Source organism: Lonchura striata, chromosome 5, assembly GCF_046129695.1.
Source record: "Lonchura striata isolate bLonStr1 chromosome 5, bLonStr1.mat, whole genome shotgun sequence".
Taxonomy (NCBI): Eukaryota; Metazoa; Chordata; class Aves; order Passeriformes; family Estrildidae; genus Lonchura; species Lonchura striata.
In genome coordinates, this window is record NC_134607.1 from 1312393 (window position 1) to 1335514 (window position 23122).

General features: G+C 40.7%; 1 protein-coding gene across 3 annotated transcripts in view; it reads right to left on the minus strand.

Annotated features, from left to right (window-relative positions):
- The window catches only part of ITPR2 (inositol 1,4,5-trisphosphate receptor type 2), a 240615-nt gene that overhangs the window by 156248 nt on the left and 61245 nt on the right, over positions 1 to 23122 (minus strand). For all 3 annotated transcript variants that reach the window (XM_021538671.3, XM_021538669.3, XM_021538676.3), the window contains 11 exons: positions 18816 to 18970; positions 17335 to 17434; positions 17058 to 17218; positions 14747 to 14888; positions 13844 to 14002; positions 12804 to 12976; positions 10490 to 10609; positions 10203 to 10388; positions 9367 to 9618; positions 8374 to 8518; positions 7325 to 7475 (listed from right to left, as the gene is read on the minus strand). In XM_021538671.3, the coding sequence (XP_021394346.1) occupies positions 7325 to 7475; positions 8374 to 8518; positions 9367 to 9618; positions 10203 to 10388; positions 10490 to 10609; positions 12804 to 12976; positions 13844 to 14002; positions 14747 to 14888; positions 17058 to 17218; positions 17335 to 17434; positions 18816 to 18970 (1744 nt within the window). The remainder of the gene's footprint in view (positions 1 to 7324; positions 7476 to 8373; positions 8519 to 9366; positions 9619 to 10202; positions 10389 to 10489; positions 10610 to 12803; positions 12977 to 13843; positions 14003 to 14746; positions 14889 to 17057; positions 17219 to 17334; positions 17435 to 18815; positions 18971 to 23122) is intronic.

Sequence of the window (23122 nt, forward strand, 5' to 3'; positions counted from 1 at the left end):
GGACCTACCATAAACAGGCCAAGAATCACACTTTATGTCTTCATTAAACCATTTTTCATTGCTCAATAACTAGCTGACCTCAGGTAAGGCTTACAGAAAACCTAATGCCTGGCATTAAGGACACATGGCGAGGTATCACTTCCTTATTTTATAGTCCTCAGAAGTAATGAGGCAAAACAAAGGAAAAAACTTAAAATATGTCATGCACATACATTTGCTACCCAGCCCCTGAGTGAATCTGGCCACTCCAGCCTCCACTTCACCACAACATAGCCACAAACCCTCCCTTTCCATATACAAACTCTCAGGTGCCCAGCCATGGTGAAACTCCACCAAACTTCACCTTCTCCTGACATTCTGCAGGTTCTGGGCTTTTTTCCTATCCCCAAAACCACTAAGCAGTATCAAGCATGGCTTTCATGCCACAGATATTAGTCCAAGGAAAAAAATACATCAGCTCGCTGGCCTTGAGGGTAAAAAGCACCATGGGAATCAAGCCTCCTAGCTGAGTTACATCTGTAAGACAGATATTGATTCCTGGAAGAGCAATGGTCTCTGGAATTCCATTAATGCATGGGTCTTATAATGAGGGAAAGAGTAAGGAGGAAAGAGAAATGGTTCATGCCACACAATTAAGCTCTCAGTCCAACCTCCCCTTTTGGTCTGGCAATACTCTGCACTGAACAGCAGTTTCTTTTCTGTAGCTATCTGTGACTAACACAGTTAACTTTCCTTTTTTCCTCTTATAATCCTTCTTTTCTTGTAAACTGCTGGTATAAATTATTGCTCCAGTCTGCCAAGCAGCCACTGCCTCATTAGCCCTGCTAATCAAAGTATGCCTCAAAGAAGATACTGCAAATTGTTAACTAGACAAAAGTACAGGTAACAGATGCAGGGCTGCAAAACTGTACAGTAATTTTGAGTAGTCTTGGATGAGATCTGGTCATTGGACACAGAGCACCCATAGGGACCACAGAAAAGGCAGGTGCAGCCTTGTTCTCTACCCTCAGCGGCCTCACTGGTGCTTCCAGTCACTGTGTACCTCTACTTGCAGCCAAAAGGGCTGGAAGAAAACATGACCTAAGTGGAGCTAAGGAGGCTCCTGGGCTGTGTCGCAGCGACAGAAGTTTGGACACGAGTCCCCTGACACACAGAAACACAAGCACGCCTCTGCAGAGAGAAGGCAGCAGATCTCACCAGCGCTGAAGACTCCAGGAGAAGGTGAGGCCACCCCCGTTCTGGCCCCCAGCAGGATGGAATCTTGTGTCTCTTCCATCTGCAGGAGGAACACACCACCAAGATACAGACCAGGCACAACATGAAGCAGCTGGCATATATGACCACCACTTTGAGCAAGTAAAAAGAGGCATCTCCTTAGGCAGTTGTGGGCAACATATTTAACATGAGAATCATAGAGGTGGGAGTAATTTAAACTTATTACAGGCAGTTTTTAAAACTTATTTTTTCAAAAAGACTGAGCAAAAGAAACCAAAAGGCTCCCACTGATATCAGGGGACACTGGCTCAGGAAAATTGTGGAGCTCCTGATGGACAGATACACTCTGCAGATAACCTAGGCCTGTACCACTGAGGGCTTTTCCAGCTGGTGCTCAGAACTGTGAACTGCATCCCAAGACATATGCAGCTCTGATTCAGGGATGTGTTTCCTGGCATGTCATTACTCTCATTCCCAAACAACAGTAACTAAACAGTACTGAGCTGCATGGCAAATGTGTTGCTTACCTGCTACTACCATGTTGCTTCCTCTTTCAGACCTGACATATGCTGTAGTTGCATGGTTTGACTAAAATCAGCTATTTGAAAGAACAAATACCACCTAGAGAAAGATGTGCATTTTAATTCACAAAGAATAAATTAGCAGTGTTGGACAAGACAGATTGGCTCCTTACTCTGGAATGATACAGCAGGGTGCACTTACTAGGAAAGCAATGACTTTACCTTTTAATTAAAACTGCAAGAGATTATAATGTTCTTGAAAGGTGCCAGAATGACAGCACTACTAAATGAAATCCTCATTTTCTCCTTAAGAAAAAAAAAAAAAATCCTCTTCAGGATAGAGGTAGCATATTTTGTATACCCCATAAATTTTTTTAGAATCTAAAAGTGAAAAAAAATAAACAGAAAACAGTTTCAAATATGCACAAAAATAATTCAAAGTTAAGACATGCTGACTGAAACAAAAAAAGAAGTTGGTTGCAAGATTTTCAAGTCAGTTCATTTTTAGGGTGCAATCTAGATAAGAAGCATTTCCAAAAATATACATCCTTACTTTTTACAGGATCTTATAAATGTTTCTTAGCCAGCTTTCTTCAATCTGTCTTCATCAAATAAGGTCACCCATGAAACTACACGTACATTAAATTTAATTCTGGTTCAAGTAACTGACAGTGGCATTAAAATTAAGTTTTCTAAATGAAGTAAGGCTTAACATTTACAATAATGTAAGGATCAACAGGACAAGGGGGAATGGCTTCACACTGACAAGAGCTGGTTTAGATTGGATATCAGAAAGAAATTGTTCCCTATGAGGGTGCTGAGCCCCTGGCACAGGGTGCCCAGAGTAGCTGTGGCTGCCCCTGGATCTCTGGTAGTGTCCAAGGCCAGGCTGGGTGGGGCTCTGAGCAATCTGGGATAGTGGGAGGTGTCCCTGCCCATGGCAGGGGGTTTGAATGAGATGATCATCAAGGTCCCTTCCAACCCAAGCCATGCTATGATTGTGTTGTGTGTTTTTAGAATCTTTACTAAACCAAGACAGAGAAACCCACAGAAAACATGGAGGACTACCTCAGCCACCAAGGTGGCTCCGAATTTAATCAAAGGAGGGAAAAGGACTTCTTAATGTAAAAGGTTAATTAAGTCTTCATGTAACTTACACTAAGCCTAAAAATACATTCCATTTTGCAGATTTGCCTCAGCAGTTCAACACTTGTCATATATAATTCCTCACTAAACAAGTAGTTTTACTGAAGTAAGTGGGTGTACTTTAAGGACTAAATATTAAACAGGAAAGAAGACTCCAGACTGCTGGTTGAAAATTTCGTTCTTGCAGTTCTGAGGTGCACACCTCCAGGAAAGCCTTCTTAAGCCAAGACTCACCACATTCTTCCACCCATTGTCAATATATTTTCCAAAATTCTGACTACAGTTTTCACAATGTGGACTGGTCAAATCAGTCAGGAATCCAGCTCACCAGTTCCCAACAACTTCACATTACCAGAAACAGATGTTGGAAGCTTTTGTTGCTATTGACCTGGAACAAGTCAGTGGAAAGGCAGCATAACCTACCTGTCCCCAGAGTTATGCAGCACTGATTTTCCCATAGAAATCAATACATTAAAAAAAAAAAAAATATACAAAACCTATCATGTAAAATATATAGATCCTGACTAAAATTCTCAACTTCTACAGAGATGCTACCTTCTATCTATGACAGCTGTAGAATAGAAATTACATAACTTCTCCATTTGGGCAAACCTTTTTTCAAGTCATTTTTTTCTTAGAACCTGAAAATAACTGTGTTTCTGAATTGGCATAACTATTGACAAAATCTTGTTGTTAAATATAGATTTACTAGCAATCTATGCAAGTTTACACTTAAATAGTGATGAAAATTAAAATACACAGAACCTAGGCTGGTATTCAGTAGCACTTTTTCTATAAAAGATTTACAGGATCATGCCCTTAATGCTTGATAAAACTTAAACATATTTGTTTATACCAATAAACTGTCAGTCTCAGGCATCATGACTGGCTTTCAGTGTTTGTCAAAACTGGAGTTATGAGCTACACTTCAAAGCCCTAAGCTCAAGGAAGGAAATACATGTTCTTACTGAATTAAAGCTTATGCTTAGACATTTGTGATCCCTGACTGGAAGTTTAAAAAAAAAAAAAAAAAAAAAAAGAACACTCAACCAACAAACAACCATAAAAACCCAAACAAAGCCCCATAACTTCTAAAAAATCCAAAATTTAATCTTCCATACATTCACAATAAATATACAAAAACCACAACAGAAACAATCATATTTTTTTGTTTGGTTAAAGACCATCAATGTAATGATTTTTGCCACTCAGGGAAGCTATTTTTTCTTTAGAAAGGAGCTATGTTAACTTGCACATCCCTAGAGTAATAATGTGTTGGAGGGACACCTATCTGCAATATTCTGCAAAGGTTTGGCATCACTGTTTTAAGTAGTGGACCTGCCAGAAAGGATGCTGCAGCCTGAATAGATGTAGGAAATAGAATCTGACCTCCTCTCAAGGCAAGAACTCACCCTCACACCTTCCTGACTGGAGAGAGAGGTCCCACCACCCTGAAAGAGGGCAGGGAACAATCCATCTGTCTGTGTTTTATGGAAGTTATGAATAAGAAAACACTTGCTGGAAAAAATCAGACCATTCTGATTTTAGAAACTGCCATCACATTTTCCAAAATCTAAAAAAAGCCCGGACAGAGGCAATTTCTATTTTCACCCTTTCTAATAGCCTAGGAGACCGGTATCGTAAATTAAAAGAGACAATAAAAAGCCAGGACAGGTAACTAATAAAACAAGTAACATGTTCTGAGCAACACAGTTTTATGAGAGGATATCTGTGTAAAAAGGGAAGGGAACCCTTGGATGTACAATCTTATAATTACTGTAAAATGGGAAACCAATGTATACCTACAGCTTTGCATGGTGAACAATCCTTACTCTCAGAGTAAGAGATTCAGAAAAAAAAATTCCCAAGACCAATTTCTGTGCTTGCTTGTTCATTCCTGAGGATCCCTAGTGATCCTGGACAAGACAGATCCAGACTCCACAGGACCCAGGGAACACCTGTGCTTCTGGACTCATCTACAATCCAACACAAGCAGAGGCCCAGAAGCTCCAGTCCAGCACCACCCCTCAGTGGTGTAATGTGCAGCTAAAGCAATGCTGGTTGGTTCTTGTGTGGTTTTCCTTAATGAAAAGCACTCCCCTGTTTTGCTTGAGTTGTGATTTTCAGACATATGTTCTTTGAACTTGAAGCTCTATGAGCTGGGTGCTCAAAAATAGTGAATAGGAGTTATTCAAGTGCTTGAATTTCATCCTTGTGACACATGCATCTCTATAGCTGATGGGTAGGTAAGTGCACCTCCAGAGAAAGCAGGAGGAAAGGCAAGATGTTTGGATACAGCAGTTAAATATTCAGGATTGTGCTGTCTCAAGTGCAAAGTGAATGCACACTTTATGTAGTTTATAGTTTCTCAATCAGAAAGGAAAAGGGAGGTTGAAGAAAAGATCTGAGCATCCAAAGACATCCTTTTCTTTTAACAAAGACTGTAGAAGGCCTCTTCAGGAAGTCTTACAGCTATTTCTACATAAAAACACATTGTCTCACCACAGCAAAGTTTCAAGGCCTGTTTTTAAGTCTAGACAGCACAGCCCATATCTCCAGACTCCTCCAAGAAGGACTGAAAAATCTGCACCAGCAAAAAAAGCCTCTCCAAAGCTTTCTAGATATAGAGTTAGTAGAAAAAGAGGAAAAAACCCCACCAAACAAACTAAACCAACCCTCAAGTAATTATCAAAAGAACATCCATGGATTGTAAACAGCCATGGAGACAGCTAGAGAAGGAAAGAAATTTAAATAATCTATTTAAAGGCTTAAGGTAATAAAAAAAAAAATCACACCTTTTTTCTGTGCCTTTTTTGCTGAAAGAACATGAGAAAAAAAACAAGGTTGCTGGCAAAAAGTTTCCAACAAGGCTCCAGTAGGTCATTGAGTATTACTAAAAAGGCTACTGAGCTTCCATTTGCACGGTGGTGCCATTTGCAATATTCCTTCACTCATTTATTTCAAAGTAAATTCATTGATTTGCATGGAATTGCTAAGGAAATTCATATAACTGAGAGCAGGTCTGTTTGCACTTAATGGGTGGTTCCTTCCTGTCTTATATAGTTTAAAAGGAAACCCTTCTGCAGAAATAAAAGGGAATTAAGGACAAAACATGATTTTATTGGTAATGAATGTGAGTAAAAACACTGACTGAGATGTATGATCAGGATTAAAGGCTTGGGCAGAGCAAGAACTAAGCAGAAGAACCACATCTGCATGTGCCATGTTGCCAATATGCCAAGACTGTGTCTGGAGTCAAACTGTGTCTAGAGCCATTTAAGAAGAGAGTCTGCAATGCAGTCTTTCAGGGACAAAAAAGGAAAACATAATTCCAAGTGTCTGGGCATACAGTCTTTTCTCTAGTGCTGAGGAGGGACTGCAGCCAGCTACAGCATGACTTGGTGTGCACTGCATTGCAGGAAAGACTTCCAGAGGGTGTCAGTAAAGTCTGCTGGCACTGATGGAGAGAAGAACAAGATAACCAAGCACATGACTTCTTGGTTCACTGATGACAATGACAGCCTACACCTCTCCAGAGTGTGTGAACCTCAAAGACGAAAAAAGTTGTGAAGAACAGCATACTCCTGCAGGGCATCCGTGAGAGTAACGGAGCAAAATGATGATTAGAAAAGCTCAAGGCTGGGAAAAGGCCTCCTAGAGAAAACACAAAATAATTGTTTCCAACAGGACAGCTCATCCATTTTGATGCTGTGAGCCAGCTGGCTGGCAACACCTGCTACATATTAAAACAGAATTTGCCATCAATCAGTCTTCTGGACCCTCAGCCCACACAACTGTCACACCTCTATTCCACTCACACAGGAAAACTAAACTGTTACGTTTCAGCACCTTCTGGCATGCTCATCTTTCAACTCATTTTTAAACCATGGTTGCAAAGGCAGCGGAACATACAGAATAGTCCTAGGGTTGTCAGAGAGGCATTGTGGTCTGAGTTCAAAAAAGCATATTCTAAGCTGACAAACTCAGGCAGAGGATGGTCTCCTCTGGACTTCCTTTGGGTACTTCTGCCATTGTGGGACCAGAACCATCTCATTCTCCCTTTCAGTGAAGTGCTAAGAAGATTAACAATCAGCTGTGCCACAGATGAGCCACCATAATCCCTGTGCCCAGGCAAACACTGCTTGAACTCCCTCAGGATGTTCAGAGCAAGGGGCACGGAGGTTTAAAACCAAATTTGAAAGTTCCAAATAAGCAAAGGAGCAGCAACACCAATGCAGTACCCAGAAGTCATGAGGATGCAGCTCTGTTCCTTTTTATCTGATCATCTTAATGTCCCCTGTAGGTGCAATGCAATGCATTCCTGTAGGTGGGCTGATGTGTGAATACAGAACCTTGAAAGAGTAATGAGATTCTCCATAAATTTTTTCCAACTTAAAAAGCTAATTACCCACTGGAATAACAGTCTTTGCTGCTCATCTCACCTCCATCCTGAAACTTGCTCAGCCTTTCAAAGTATGACGATATGGGAACTTGAACAATATCTAGAATTGCCAGCAGCGTCCGGGTCAGTCTGAGAAGCTCACTAAAACTATAGAAGCCAAAGTATATGAGGTTTCGAGCCAGATGTACCACCTATGAGAAAAATAAATGAAAAATTAAGGAAATACTGACAAGCCTTTGTGGTTTCCAATTGCATTTCACACAGCAGCTTCCACAGAGATTCAGATCTTGAGTGAATTCAAACTAGCACAAGTCTTGCCACTGATTTTTGGACTAAGGCCAGTGACATTAAATGTTTGTCAGGATTAGGCAAAGTAATTGGTCAGTCAGGTTCTAGCAGACAGCAAAACCAAGGTGAGATTTAGGAAGGCTTGAGAGGATAAAATTGCATCTGTGAAAATATGTAAGATCAAAAAGAAAGACTCTGAGAAATTATTTAAAGAGGCAGCAGCTTTGGGGAAGATGGAAGTCAGCAGAAGAGTAAGATGACTGTGATAAGTTTGCACAGAGGTGATTTCAGGTGACCAGAGGCAAAAGCAACAAAGAGAAGTAGGCCAGAGGAAGAACTATAAAAGCTATAACCATTTCCCCTTTATTCTTTGCTAGAAAATCTAGGCCTATCTAAAGGAATTTCAAATGGTGTTTAAACCACAGGATTAGGTTATTCAGAGTGTTTAATTGAGTCTAACACCCTATGCAGAAAACAGCACTTACTTATACTGACGAATCCTTACAAGTTATTTCATTAATGTAGAAAAAGCAGGAATATTCACCATGCACTCCCCAGAAATCCCCTCTCCTTCCATGGAAATGCAGGAGAAGGAAGGAAAGGTTGGAAAATACAGCAGACAAGACTATTATTTTCTGCGGTACTAGTCAGCACCGAGAACAATGGAATTATGAACAGGTGTTTCTTTAGGCTATTTTACACCAACATTTATTCTGCAACTGGCTTTATTTTGAAAAAAGCAATGTCATCTTATCTGAAATGAGTAATACTGTAAGTAGGATGCAAATAGCTGAGAAGTACCTCAAATGTAAGTTTATTTTTCTCTTTGTCTCCAAATGGAAAGGGCTGATTCACAACTTCTTTCAAGTATTCTTCTACAAACTCCATTGTTAGTGCAAACTTTGTCTTCATTTCATTCCTTGAAGAGTCAGTGAAGGAATCATACCTACAATACAAGGCACAGAAAGAAGGAAAACTGAACACCTCTAATATCAGGATCAGCTGTCACTAAAGAAAAAACAAACCAATCACGATCCTCTGAAATGACTCCATTCAGTCCTCTGGAAATATGGAAAGTGGATGTCCAAACCTTCCCTTCAACACTACCAGGAATGGGAAGTATACAGACAGGATAATACCACTCTTGTGGCAGATAGGACTCTAAAATCTTGCTGTGGTAATTCAACGTGCTGTGGCAAAACAACACTGGCTGCTGCACTACTGTGCTTCTTCCTCTGTCTCTCCAGCCAGATACTCCCTGGCTGGGAGCATCCCAGTGCTGCTGCTCCATCAAATCAGTAGAGCCAGACAGGGTTTCCACTGAAATCAATGGTCCTTTCTCTAAAATTATATTTAACACATGCATAAGTACTTCACTAAGTGAAGGCCAAAGCCTCTGTGAGTTGTTTGTGGACAGAGGCTGTGTCTTAATTCTGGGTTCCCAGCTGTGGTTTTCTGTTGAACTTGAGGTATAAAACTGAGTTCCAGCCTAGCAAACTTGTCATGCGAGACACAATGGGATTGCTTGGAGTGCAGCTGGTCTGAGGAAAGGCCATTCCATTTTCTCCAGCTTGTTGAATAAAACATAGTGAAAAATAAAATATATGTATTTAATGATTGAAAGATGCCCATTGACGTTTCCAAGAGTAACAATAATTAATAGCTCCATGCTCTGCAAAAAAATGCCATTTCACAGATATGCTTCGTGGTCACTGGACACCTAACAACCGTTTTGTTCTGAGACAAACCCTACAAAGAGCTTTTGTGCTTTAGTTTTAAACACTTCCAACTCACTCATGAATGGTGATCTTGGTAGGAATTTCAGTCCACAATCTGGCGTACTTGACAGGCACCACAGACTCCTGGGGATCTCTGTCCACATGCATGTGCAGCATCAGACGGCAGAAGGAAGCCCGCAGGTCGTAGGGGAGGCTCTCATCAGACATACACCTGAGGATCAAGTCTACTGACAGCTGGGCAGAAATCTGGTTGATGGCGAGATACTGGCGGTCCAGGCACATTCTTGCAAAGAGGTTCAGTTGGTACCTTAAAAAAAAAAAAGAGGTATTCAAGAAAATTGGTTGGAAATGAAAGAACACACCTCAGAACCTCATGTTACAAGCTTGTTGCAAGCCTTTCTGATATAAATCCTAAAAAATAACAAGAGTGATTTTGTTAAGCAAGGGAGCAAGTTGACATTAAAACTATTTGTTCAGTTGTTGCTTCAGTTTTGTAAAACATTATTCCATGATCCCATTTCTTCTCTAATCCTGAAGACACTCAGGACACTCAATTCTCAGGCCGTGCCTTGCTTCCAGGGCAGTACAACCTAAAATTAAAGCTCAATAAATAAAAGGTTAGAGGCAAAATAAAAGACACACAAAGAGATGTGATGAGCAAAGGAAACTCAAAATTTGCCTGGAATAGGCAGCAGAGACTGTGGTAACTCCCACAAGAAAAAACTTGACATGAACTCTTAGTCTCAGTTTCTGGATTGAAATTGGTTTCATGGCTTTTTCTTTCACTTATTCTGGTTTCCTTTTTTGATATTGGCAAATGAGCTGGATAAGAACAGCACTGAGGATCTTCAGAGAGTTTACATTTTCTTCCCTTTGAATAAGCAGTTTTACCTGTAGTAGGTAAGAACCTCTAAATCAGCCTTGGTGCCCTCCTTTGCCTCCTGAGCCAGGTGCCTGATGGCTTTGCCATGAGGCTCCTTGTTGCTGTCAATCCAGTAAAGCCACACTTCCTCTTCATCAATGTCATCCGAGATGACTGGGCATTCCAAGGGATTGTCCATTTGGGTTGAAACCAGCCTGCAAACACAAACCATTCACAATGGAGCCACGAGCAAAGTGCTGGGAATTTAAGAGAGCAGACAACAAAAAGGTGGCAAGTACTGATTACAGATACTCACTTGGTCTGGATGAGAATGTCAGCATTCCCTGGGCTTAGCATAAACTTGCAGATGAGTTCCTGAGTTACTGGTATTGCTGTGGTGTTAGATACACACAGGTCTGACAGATAATCCAAGAATCTGCAGTCAAAAAAACACAGATGCAGCAGAACATGAGACTTAAACTATTACTGGAGAACTGCAGTAGAAATCTCTAGCACTCTGCACTAGAGGATGGGTAGGCAAGAGGGACTCTGTATCTTATTAATCAACATATGATCTTGGTCAGTTTGTACTCCTACAACTCACAACACCTTCCACTAGATCAGGTTACTCCAAGCCCCATCCAAACTGGCCTTGAACACTGCCAGGGGATGCTGGGCTACCAGAGAAGAGTGCAGATCTGTCAGGACCTGCAGATAGGACTCTGCATTCAAAGAGGTCATTCCATGTAAGGCAAAAAGAACAAAGCTTTGCAGTGAAATCAGCTTCCTATGAATTTGTCTCTCAAATTTAGGTCTTCTGTGTTTAACAAGGTTCAGGCTGAGGCTTTCCTTACAGCTGGGACATTCCTTAGGTATGTGGTTTTGTCTCTTCTCAGGGATTCCTGTGTGTGCAGTAATAGTAATACATTTTGCAACCTTTGCAATATTAAAAGGGCCTCTTCCTTTTATGCAGTTTCCCCTTTCCATGATAGTCATAGGAATTAAGTATCTCTGAGCCCACCATTCCTTTAGCAAATGTAGCTAAAACTGAGCAAGGTGCTCAAGAGCTGGTGGGGGAACAGATGTGAGCAGGCACACACACACATCATATATTCTATTTCCTTAGAAATCCAGGTACAAACTCTGACCATCTGCTATCAGCCATCCAAGAAGCCAACAGTTTGAACCTCTAGCACAGACCACAGCTCCACTAAAGTCTGGGAACTGTTGTGGGTGAGTACAGACAGCATTTTTAGGGTAGACTTATGAAAAAAATCCACCCATAACTGAAATGAAGCTTTGTGGCAACTGGTAATTAAAAGTGCATAGTAATCACAAAGATAAAATTAAGCAAACAGCACAAAATTACATGGACTTTTGGGGAAGTCACCTGGTTGGAGCCAAAACTTAGGAAGGTTTTTAATTTTGTAGGTTATGTGTTTTAGAGCAGAATGCCACAATTCTCACTCACCCCGAAAGTGCTGCAAAAATCTACAAGACTCTCCATAAAAATCAGTATCAAGATCAAGTCTCTACTGTTCACATTACAACATTCTGGCAAGGGGCAATTTGGAAACATTTATTGCTCCTGAATTCCTCAAAGAAGTGGATACACAGCAGTTGCATTATGTGGTTATAGCACAAATTCCATTACATCTCCGCCACAAGAAAATGCAATGTGCAATTTTCAATAAACACAGACCCTTCAGAGACAGGGCTGATCCTGTGATTTCCTCTTCACATTGACCAAGCCCAACCCAGCTGAGCATGGGAGAAGCAATGAGATTACAGAGTGAGGCATATAGAAAATAACTGAAGCAGTGGAACACTAAGGCCTTGAACAACATCCTTAAAGGCTACCTGGAAAATGGTATTCACAATTACAGGGGACAATATTTGGCCTTCAGTATGTTCATTTCTTATACTTGTATTACTTTGTTCATTTTAAAACTGAAAATCCAATAATAAAGAAATTTTTCCATTTTAAAATAAAGAAATCAATTTCTTCTATAGCCCAATCTGAAGCTTATTTTAAAAAATCAGCTGTATGAAGTTCAAGGCCAGAAATTTTAATTTGGAACAAAATTCGGTCTAGGACACAAGTTTATGGGATCTTCACTGTCTTAGGCCTCTTTCAGGTTTGACCTGGAATCAGAAGCTGCAGGAAAATTGATATTAATAAAAGCTTAGAAAAAATTATATGTGTGCATAATTTACACCAGGGTTATCAGGGGAACCAACACAAATGGCAGTTTTGCAGAGGAGCTGCAGAGCCAGGAGAAATTAAACTTTCTCTTAATTGCTCTTGGCCCCAGTCAGAACTGAGACCAAATTTTCAAGGCTCTCCTGTAATGTATAAGCCCTCTTTTCAGGTCTGACAGATAATCCAAGAATCTGCAGTTCTGCAGTCAAAAAAACACAGATGCAGCAGAACATGAAACTTAAACCATTACTGGAGAATGTAGGAAATGTGGATATGGTTTAATTCCAAGAATTACAGGTAGTTCTAATACTTTCTGTACAGGTAGGGTTTTGTTTGCCAGGTCAAAACAGGAAGAAAGAGACACCAAAGCAACGAATAGCATGCAATTCACAGCTACTGCAAAAATGCTACATGGACCACTTCAAACCTTGGCTCTCGATTTCTCCTGAGTAAATTCACAAACGTCTCTATTTCTTTAGCCGTGATGTGTTTCTCTAGCAGTTTTCTGTTGTTGTGCAACAAAGCTGTGATGGTGTCTTCTGCCAGAATATCATAACCAATCTGGGACTGCATGATGCAGAAGTTCTTAGCAATATATTCCTGAAAAAAGGAAAAATTCTCATGATGACTTGCTGAGCAGTAATGCTTTCTCTTTTAGAACCAGAGGCATCCAGCTTAGTTAGCAATCAAAATCGATAAAATCAATCCTCTCTGAACTGGCCTGAATAAAAGAACTTCTGAATATCTCAAATATGTACCCTGAGAAAGATTCCATATTAGGGATGACTAGCTCTTTTTATTCTTTCATAAACCAAAGGAATGAATCAATGAAAATATATATAAAATTCAAAAAATTGCAACCTCTCTTTTTTTTTTCTTTAAAAAAAGAAAAAACTAGAATTTTTTATAGTGTTTAAGAAGCTATTTTCCTGAGTCTTCCCTCCTCCTTTTCTCTCCCTTCAGGACAGAATTATTTCTGTAAAAGAGTGGAAAGAAAACAAAGAAGCCACACAGCAGTTCAGGCTTTTATCTCCAGTCCCTTAAGTCTGGGTTCTGAAATACCTCTTGCTCACAGGGAGTCTCCAGCAGTGGGAAATCAGGCTATCTGATATATAACAACCTCTGCTCTGACTCACTGCCATCCCTCTACAAATATTTAAGCAAAAGAAACAACAGCTTTGCAGATTTCCCACTTTGTAATCCAGACTCCAAGAGCATACTTTTAATAACAGAAAGCTCGAATGAAGCAGTGAACCCCAGTCTCAGACTGAGCCTGCAAAAGTACAAAGTGAACTTGTGATATTCATTGTTGAACTTTCAATTCACCACTACTAAGCTACACACACACACAAAAAAATGCCTTCCCCCATTACCACAGAATCCCACTTGTAAGTGCAGAGCACCATGTCAAACCCAGCACATGTAATTACAGAAATCAGGAGGAAAACTATCCTCAATACCACTGACCTGGTTCTTCCTATAGTCCTGTTGGGAGTGTCTTAGAACTCTGTAACATAATCTTAACATGTATTTGTAGGGAGCATATCTCTGGTCACCCAGGTCTTCAAGTCTCAGCATTGATCCTTCACCTTTGTCCTTAAAAGGAGCTTTGAGGATGCCAAATATCTGTTCAAAATCAAAATCACAGAGTGAAAACCAGACCCAGATTTCTGCTGAATTTACAGAATGGCAGTTCAGCAGAAACCAAGACAATGGAAATGTCTTCTGACAGGACCAGCACAACAGCCTTGACTAAACACAAATGGGGACACAGTCTGAGACATCACAACTTTATGCATTTGGGGTTAGCTTTACATTTCCCACCAACCTGATTGATATTGCTTTTTCTTTACTACCCCCAACTTTAAACAGTTCCATGTCTTAACTTTGGGTAATTCAATGATGGAAAAGGAGGACAACACTGGCTTCTGTCCAGTCTTATCCTTTCCCCCTTTTGTAAAATTTCTTTCACTTAACTTCACAAAATGGACATTAATTTTATTTCCTTGCAAATTTGCCCTCATGCAAACAAAGTCAGAGTTCCACAGGGGCACTACGTGAGCTATACTTGCAGGATTGGGACCCCGTTCCATGTTTGTCGCAAATTTTGTGAACAATTTGCTCTCAAACATGATCTTAAATCTTATCAGAAACACATGAAATTGAGAGTCCTCTACAGCCCCTTGTGCTTGACTCCGATTTAGAGAGATGAGCTTTGACCAAGTAGTGCCATTTCTACCCAATCCAGTGAGAAACCCAACATGGCATAAGCCAACTTACCAAAAAATAACTTTTTCTCACATCACTCTCTCCTACAATCTGTTTGCAGATACAGATTGTATAATAAGTTGTTAACTAAGTAGGACATACCTGAGCCAATATATTTTGCTCCCTCATTAATTTCTGTCTTTCCCGGTTTGGCTTGGTAATGATCACATCCAAAACTTCTTGCCCGTTATTGGGCACATCAGCAACAAAGAAAATGAGATCTTCCAGTAGCTTGGTTACAAACCTAGAACAAATAGATAAATAATTACCATAAACAGTCACTCAACACTTGCTAGGACTCATTAAGAACAAAAATCACACTTATGCTAAGCTTTACCTGACACAATGGAACTTCCACCACTGCAAAGTTAAGTTTGACACATACTTAAGTATTCTAAGCCTTGGTTCAGCAGAAGCTTAAATCAATCACAGGGCTGTTTATCAAGGCACTAAACAACAACCAGAGGGAAAACAAGAGAAAAATACAGGCTGCTGGATTGATACAGTTTTCAGAGACCCAAAATCTATACCTGGTGGTCTCAAGACCCAGGAGCAGTAAAAAGAAACCTACACAGCCTAGCACGAATTTTTATGCTTTATCACAGAGCCATGAAACAAGACAATGGACTCACCAGAGGAATAAAAACATTTTGCCACTAGATAATTTCCCTACTGACCCATGAAACTGTTTCATATATATATTCATATATAACAGTCTTCCTATATATACTGACCCCAGAAACTGTATTTGTTCCACTCTTTGCTAAACAAAAGATTTTTCAGAAGCAGGTGCTAAACACAGAGGTAGTAGTAATTCCTTCTCTCCCACCTCCAGAAAATGCAAAAAGACAGAATATAAATGGGAAAAAACACAAAGTCATTGCTGCCTCCTTGTTACTAACACCTTGCCAGACATGCAGTGAGAAACACAGATGTCCACAGATTTCAAAGAATCTCCCTTAATAGCACCAGCAGTCTTTTACATAAAAAACTCAGCACCATCTCAATTTGGTCAATGTCTAGTCTATAGCTAACAAATCTGCCAGCTATGAAAGAGGCAGAAAGATCCCCAAGAGATTTTCAGTCACCTGTAGGAGCCAGAAGTGAAGTTCCCATTATCTACAAGTGAGCTGGGCTGCTCACCTAAACCCTCTGAGTGAGTTTTAGCTCTGAAAGCTTCAGGCCTCTTGTGGAAAACAGCAAGGTGTTTGCCATTCTCACAAAATAAAGTAGAAAAGGAAGCTATAGGATGGAGCAATAAGGAATAGACTGTTGGGACTCCTACTTCTCTATGCTAGAAGACAGGAAGAAGATGGTTTGGGTTTTTCTCCAAAGGGAGTCACAATAACTAACAAATGATGGCACTGTTGGGAAACAGCTCTGAATTGTTTTACATGTTTGTTGTACCAATCTGACAACATCAAGACCTGACAATACTGACAGTGACAAGTTCATACAGGGATGTCCCACCTGGACAGTGTCGTATCCCTCTCTGAGTCAACTCAATCGTGAAATGGCCCCCACAGCTTTTCAAGACTGAGTCCCAACACCCAGGCATTAAAAATCAACTGGCATAATTTCTACTGAAAACTGACTGCAAAAATTCAGTTCCATCACCAAAAATCAACATTTTCAGAAAAAAAGAAAAGCTGTATATAAGATATTACAGTTATGAATTCACACTGCCAGAGATGCTGTCTTATATTCAGTTTAACCACAGGCAGCTGAAGATAAATAGTGAACTACATCACTGGCTACATATATTTGTACATACATACATCTGGCTACAATATACAATAAATGCACAACAAAATCCCTTGATTCAGGGGAGGGTGTGAGGAGCAGACATTCTAATAGTGCCACAGACAAAATGGGGATGAATACAAGTGGTAAACAACAATTGATGTAAAATAGAAAAAGAGAACAGGGGGAAATAGATGTGAGAAAGCAAATGGAGCAGCTTTCTCAATCACAATGAGACCTCCTTCCAAGGCTTTTGCAGATTTGCAGTGTGGTGAACTTGACACACATCCAGAGCCCTGAAGTGCTGCTTTCCCGTACATGAAAATCAGATGCAACGCACCCTCACGTTATAGCTCAGAAGCAGATTACCAAAGGAAGTCCAGACAAAGACATTTGCCTGGGGATTTATCCTGGAAATCCATTAATTTATGGGGCCAGTGAGCTGGGGAAGTGCTGTTTACCCCCGTTTTACACAGGAGATACACAGATCAGCCTGAGGTACAGCAAGGATGCTCCAACAGTGGAGGAATCTAGTGCCAGGCTGGCACTCCTAGAACTGAAGTGTCCTCTCCCAATTGCCTCTGTTCATGTGGATATCACCTACCCATGACTGTGTAATCATGAGTAACCAAACACCAATTTAGCAGGGGAAAAAATAAAACTCACTAACCTCCTTTCATTCTGGGTTATTGTTCCGTTCTCCAGCTTTTTAACAGTTGATGCTAAAACCTTGTTGGCATCATTGGCAAAGTCCAAGTCTCTGACCTCAGACAGAGGAACCGATACAATGGCAAAAGCTTCCTTGTCCTCTTTGGTTTGGCACGTCCCAATCTGCAGTCATTTTTGGTTTAAAGTGAATGAGCAATCCTCTTACCTTTATCCTAAGTATTAAGCACATTTCAGAGGTTAGAAGTGAGCTTCAGGAGTGAGTTTGGGATTTTGTTTACCTTTAACATCACAGGCCTCTCTTCCTCAGTGTCTATCGGGATGCTGGTGCTGGTGACCCAAGTGTTGGTGCACAAGTGCCTCAGTCGGACGTAGGAGTTCCTAAAGGGGACAAAGCAAACAGAAGATGAGATGGATCAGTCCTGAGCCCACATGGGCGAGTGGGATGCTCTGCAACATCTGCCTGTGGCATGAGGCTGGAGAGCAGGAACCATGCCAGCCACTGCAATAAAAAGGGGAGGTGGACCTAAAAGACACTGCAGAACCCTTTTACCTTGACTCCTTCTTTCTCACCCAGAGCAGAGCTGCAACAAGAACAGCCAGCATCTTGGGGTTGTGCAGAATGCTAAGTTTAAGTATTTACATAAATCTAGGAGTAAAATATTCTTTAAGGGAAAAAAAACCTAAAAAGATGTTACAAAATCCCATCTGAACAGAAATACATTTCATGAATAAACCCAATTCTTTTATTATTTTTTTTCCTGCAGAATAACGAATTCTTTTAAGCTGTCACAGCACAAAGCCAGAAAGTAAAGCTGACCGTGGTTTCACAGCTTCATCATTACGATCTGCAAACCCTTGTTCCAGAGCAAGCATTTACAGTACCAGTTCTCAACTGAAAATCAAGTGAACAAAGAACAGATATGAGATCCTTCTAAATTCTTTCCATATGATAATCTGTGGTATTATCAAAAAGCAGAGCTGAGAAATCAATTACAATTTTAACTCTGAATTTTACTTTTGAAATATATTCACTGTGGTCTCCATTCACAGTCTCCCTTTCACACTGATGGGCTTTTGAGCATTCAAGTAAGCAAATTATCTGGCAGAACTTAGCACAGCAAACACTTCAAAGTCACATACATCAGTATTTGTGGTTACCCAGCTTTAAAATCCACCCTGAGAACAACCAGACCCAAGAGTCTGCAAGCCCATTCAGTTACAACCAACACCGTGTGACTTATCTAACCAATCTCAGCTATGTTACACAGCTAAAATTTCAAATATTGACAATTAAAACCCAGAAGCCACTTCCTGAATACATTTGAATAAAAAATGTGCTCAGTAGCATCATGATCTGTCAGGGAAACAGAAGCCCAGCTCACCCCACATATTATTTTGTTGGGAACAATTCAAATAAATCTATTAAAATTACATTTTTTTTCAAACAGTGCACAGAGCTCAATTCTATCCTCACGCAGATCTCTGTGCAATATTTAGACCATTATTTTTTCTCTTCACAGACTCTAAGTGTCACTTGTTTTATCCTTATAATTATTTTACCCAGTCACAGCAACAGTATCATGTTTTATACATCCCTTATTTATCCATGAACATTCCTCAAATTTTAACAGAAGGATAATACTTGCTCATGTTTGCCTTTTTTCCGCTTTACTCACCAGCATAATGCCAGGAAGAAGCCCTGTCAATGCAGCACTATTTTCTGCCCTTTTTTCGTTTCTGGGTTTTTTTTTTTTTTTACCTTGGAACCAGGCAATCAGCTCTCTGAAGGGTGGTGGCATCCAGTTCAAAGAGAGATGCGATGTCATTTCCATGTGGCACAGAGACCAAAGTATACATAATCTTCTCCCCTGCCTGGCGTTTCTTCTTTGAAGCAGGAAGGTCGCCGTCTCTCTGCTGATTAGGCACAAGGGTTATTTGCTTGCATCAGGGCCCATTAGAAATTCTTCAATTACCTTGCAGACAAGTAATACATCTGATTTTTTTTTTTTTTTTTTTACCTTCTAGCAAGAATCTACCATGATTGGCTTTGGAGTAACACAAAGGATGCACTTTGCTCCATGGTGTCTCAGGCAGTCATTAGAACAACAGCAGGCCACAAGCTAAAGAAGCATTGCAGCACCGGATATGCTTTATTTGACACCTACAACTTCAAAAAATCTGCAGTAGTTGCAGACCCCTCACTCCCACCTGACATAACTACACAGTGCTGGTCTGGAAAGGGCCACATTTGAAACAAGATAATTAATGAATATTAGAATTTTTTTTTTTTTTTAGACAAGTAGGGGATTTTAAAAGTAAGCAATTTGCTTCAATCCATTGTAGTTTTATATAAGTTTGATGGCTTTTTCCTCTCAGGTTGTAGAATCAGAGCAGAATGTTTTCAGAGAATCACGGAATCATTTAAGTTGGAAAAGACCTCCAAGATCCTCAAGTCCAGCCTTTGATCACCTTGTCACTAAACTCGCCACCTTGTCAACTAAACTCGAGCCATGTCCAGTTGTTTCCTGAATACTTCCAGGGATGGGGACTCCATCACCTCCCTGGGCAGCCCCTCCCAGCGCTTGTCAGATCTTTCCAAGAAGAAATTATTCCTGATGCTCAACCTGAACCTCCCCTGGAGCAGCTTGAGGCTGTTTCCTCTTGTCCTGTGGACACTCTCAAACAGCAAGAGCCAGACCATCTGTTCCACCAGGACCAGCTTGTCATGGCAAGGTGGGCAGGCAAAGCCCCAACTGGACTGTATTACAAATCTCAAATCTGATTGTACACAAATCAGCACAGGCTGATAACACTGTGGCTGGTCCAACACAGGTCTGATTTTACCCCCTGCAAGGGGGTTTCCTTTGAGGGACAGAGTTACTCAACCACAGCACGTGAGCTAAGGTGGGATCTTCCTCCCGCCATCTGCTGAGAGTTCACTGGAATTTTCTGACCCTGCAGCACCATCCTCAGATCTCTATAGTTGACTCCATATCTTTGCCTACAGACTCCAAATGCCACCTTCCCTGAGAACATTTCTTGGTTTGATGGAGTCATTCAGAGTCTGTGCCCATAACCACACAGCAACCAACATAATTACTGGTGTGAGTACAAGCTGCTCCTCTGGGGTGCCGAGTTACACATCTTACACAAGACTGATCACTAAGTAAGAGACTGGCAGCCCAGGGCCATTCATGTACACAAAATACATCACAGAGGGAGAGGAGAAGAGGAATGAGGAAAGCCAAAAGAGAAAAAAATCCGACCCTGGAAGCATGAAATGCTATTAAAATGATTTACAATACACCACTAAGGAGGAGCTGTACAATGTAAAAGGCCAGGCTGTACTTGGTTTGCATTAATAGCTTGATTAAAACCAAACTGTAAGGGATAATCAAGGGCAAAGCTTTGATTATCCATATTGCCAATTCAAAGTAAACAACAAAATCAAGGATGAGTGAAATTATGGAAGAAAGGATTAGTTATCAACTCATTCCAAGGCACTTCTTGAATCCTTCCAAAACCTCAATTTTTTCATTACCAAGCTTACAAAATGCCAGCTTTCCATGCCATGACTTCTATCAAGGATGGAGAGAGAAGAAAAAAAATACAGAAATAAATTTTTGTTAGGGTCCTCTAGTCATTAGGGTACTGCAACAAGTGTTTGAGAGGAAGGCTTACTAAGACAAAGAACAACCATTTCCTAAGACTCGCACCAGAGTAAACTCATCTCGCAGTCCCCACACCCTCTTGTATCTCATGCCCAAACATAGTACAGAAAAATGCACAAAAAATTTAACCTATATGCAAGAATTGAGAAAATAGCAAATTGCTTTTGTGATTTCCATACGTGTTTTACATACTTGTGATGAGACACAAACTGAAAAGGCATAGAAACAATAAAAAAATCCTTCTGAGAGCTTAACAGGTGTGAGTCAGAGTCTAATATTAAATCAAAAACTACTTCCTACACTTTATAACAAAACAGAAAACTGGAAATCCAGTTGAAAATTCCAGAGGTCTGTAAAGTGGTGAGTAGTACAGGATAGTTTAGAACAGAATCCAAAATTTTTGACACTTTCCACAACTTACATTGAAATCTAATTAAGGTTTTCCAGAAACTACCCACTTCACTATAATTTCCAAACTGAAATGACTGGTATACAAAAAGGCAGGACACTTCATAATTGTATGGTTTTCTTTTTATCCTGGGGCTCTGAGTAAAATACAGACCAAAATATGAAGGGAACATGGACAGGACACCTGACCCAGACAGGGCAAAGGGATATTCCCCATCACAGAACACCATGACCAGTATATAAAGTGGGTGAGCTGGCAGGAGGCAGAGTCAAAGGCAGATTTCCTGTGCTTTAGCAGTTCACACCAACCACTGGCTCTGAGGAGAAATTCACCCAGAAGTCTGGGGCTAACCCTGTTCATTCCCTGGTGACCCCAACAGTTGTATAGATCCAGTTGAGCAACAAGTTCACCAACCTAAATCCCACCAACCAGGTTTAGCAGCTGGCAAGATCTGGTTTCTAGCCTAAAAAGAAATTCCAACTCAGAGGGCAAGGCAGCACCTGCGACACAGCTAACTGCAATGCCAAGCTTAGCTGAGTAAAATCAGACCTGCATAAGAGCTGTACAGCAGTTCCAGACTGAACTCCCTCACAAACCTCAGAACTCTGCTTACAGCATTTTTTCAGAATCTTAATCTCACAACTCAGCCTGGGTTATTGGAGTTAAGCACTACTCATGGGAAAAAAAAATATAACAAGAAGTGACCCCCAACCTGACAGCTCTGGAAACAAGTTTTATACAAGGGGTACGTGAGAGACAGCAATGCTATCATTGCATAGGAACAAACATGGATTTGTATTTATGTCTCATTTTACGTCCCAGTGCACGTGCACATGCCTGTGTGGGAAGAGAGAGAATGCACATACACTTGGCATACAGAAAGCTTCTCACGATAAATTAAATTTAGTAAGCAGCCGTCAGAAACTGCACTTAACCCAGCCATTATTGAATCAGCAGACGAGTCCATGTGAGGATGTGGAAAGAAGTGAAAGTACTAGGCTAGTTTAAACTAATTAGACAATAGCTCAGGAGAAGCACTGCATTCCTAAGCAGATGGAAACAAGATGACATTTGCTCAGGTAGAAACTGGCATATGAGCAGATGCAGCCAGCAAAACTGGATTCAATTAAGAGAAAAGAAGAAAAGAACTGCAAAGGAGCTCAAACGCAGAGAGAAGAACATTCAACTAAAAGCAGTGTGAGGGAAAGCCAATGGAACAGTTTCAAAGATGTTGGCAGTGTGGTCAGTGACAGCCAAGGAAAGCAATTCCAAGACTTAATAAAAAAGAAAAAAAAAAAAAAAAAAAAAGTTAATTACATGCCATGAGTACAGAGAAATGTGGATAAAACAATATTACCAAACAGTACATTCCTGGAAGGAAAATGTATATACCTTTGATTGTCCCAAACTACAACAAACTAACAACAGCCTGTCACAAGTCACATCAGACACATATCCAAGGTGAGGAAGGTGCAATCACTTCGTTCTTGTGCACTGGTTAAATCACTCACAAGGATCAAGGAGATCACACATTCAGTTCTGCTCCTGCCCAGCAGGAGCTGGACCCACCCCTTCCAAAGAACCCAGTGTAAGTATCAGTGGTACAAAAAGCAGAGTCAGCTCCTTCAGCCTGAGAAAACCTCAGTGTGCACTGGCACAGAGGGCTGTGAGCCCCCAGCCTGATTCTGCAGCAGCAAAATTCAATAACCACACCCAGGAAGGGGAACTGAGTAAACCCCCACAGCACAGCCAGGTGGGACCCACCTAGAAAAGCAAAGGGTGAACATTCAAAAAAAGAGTCCTAGGTATTGAAAAAGAACACCATTTTGGTGAGAAGGGGAAATGTTGATCCAGGCCCACAGCACAGTCTAACTCCTGGGCTACCACCACTGATTTACAGTGCATCATGATTTTAAAGAGAAAAAACGGTGCAGACATACTGCTTGCCATGTGGAGAGCAAATGTAAGGAGAGAAAAATCCCATGC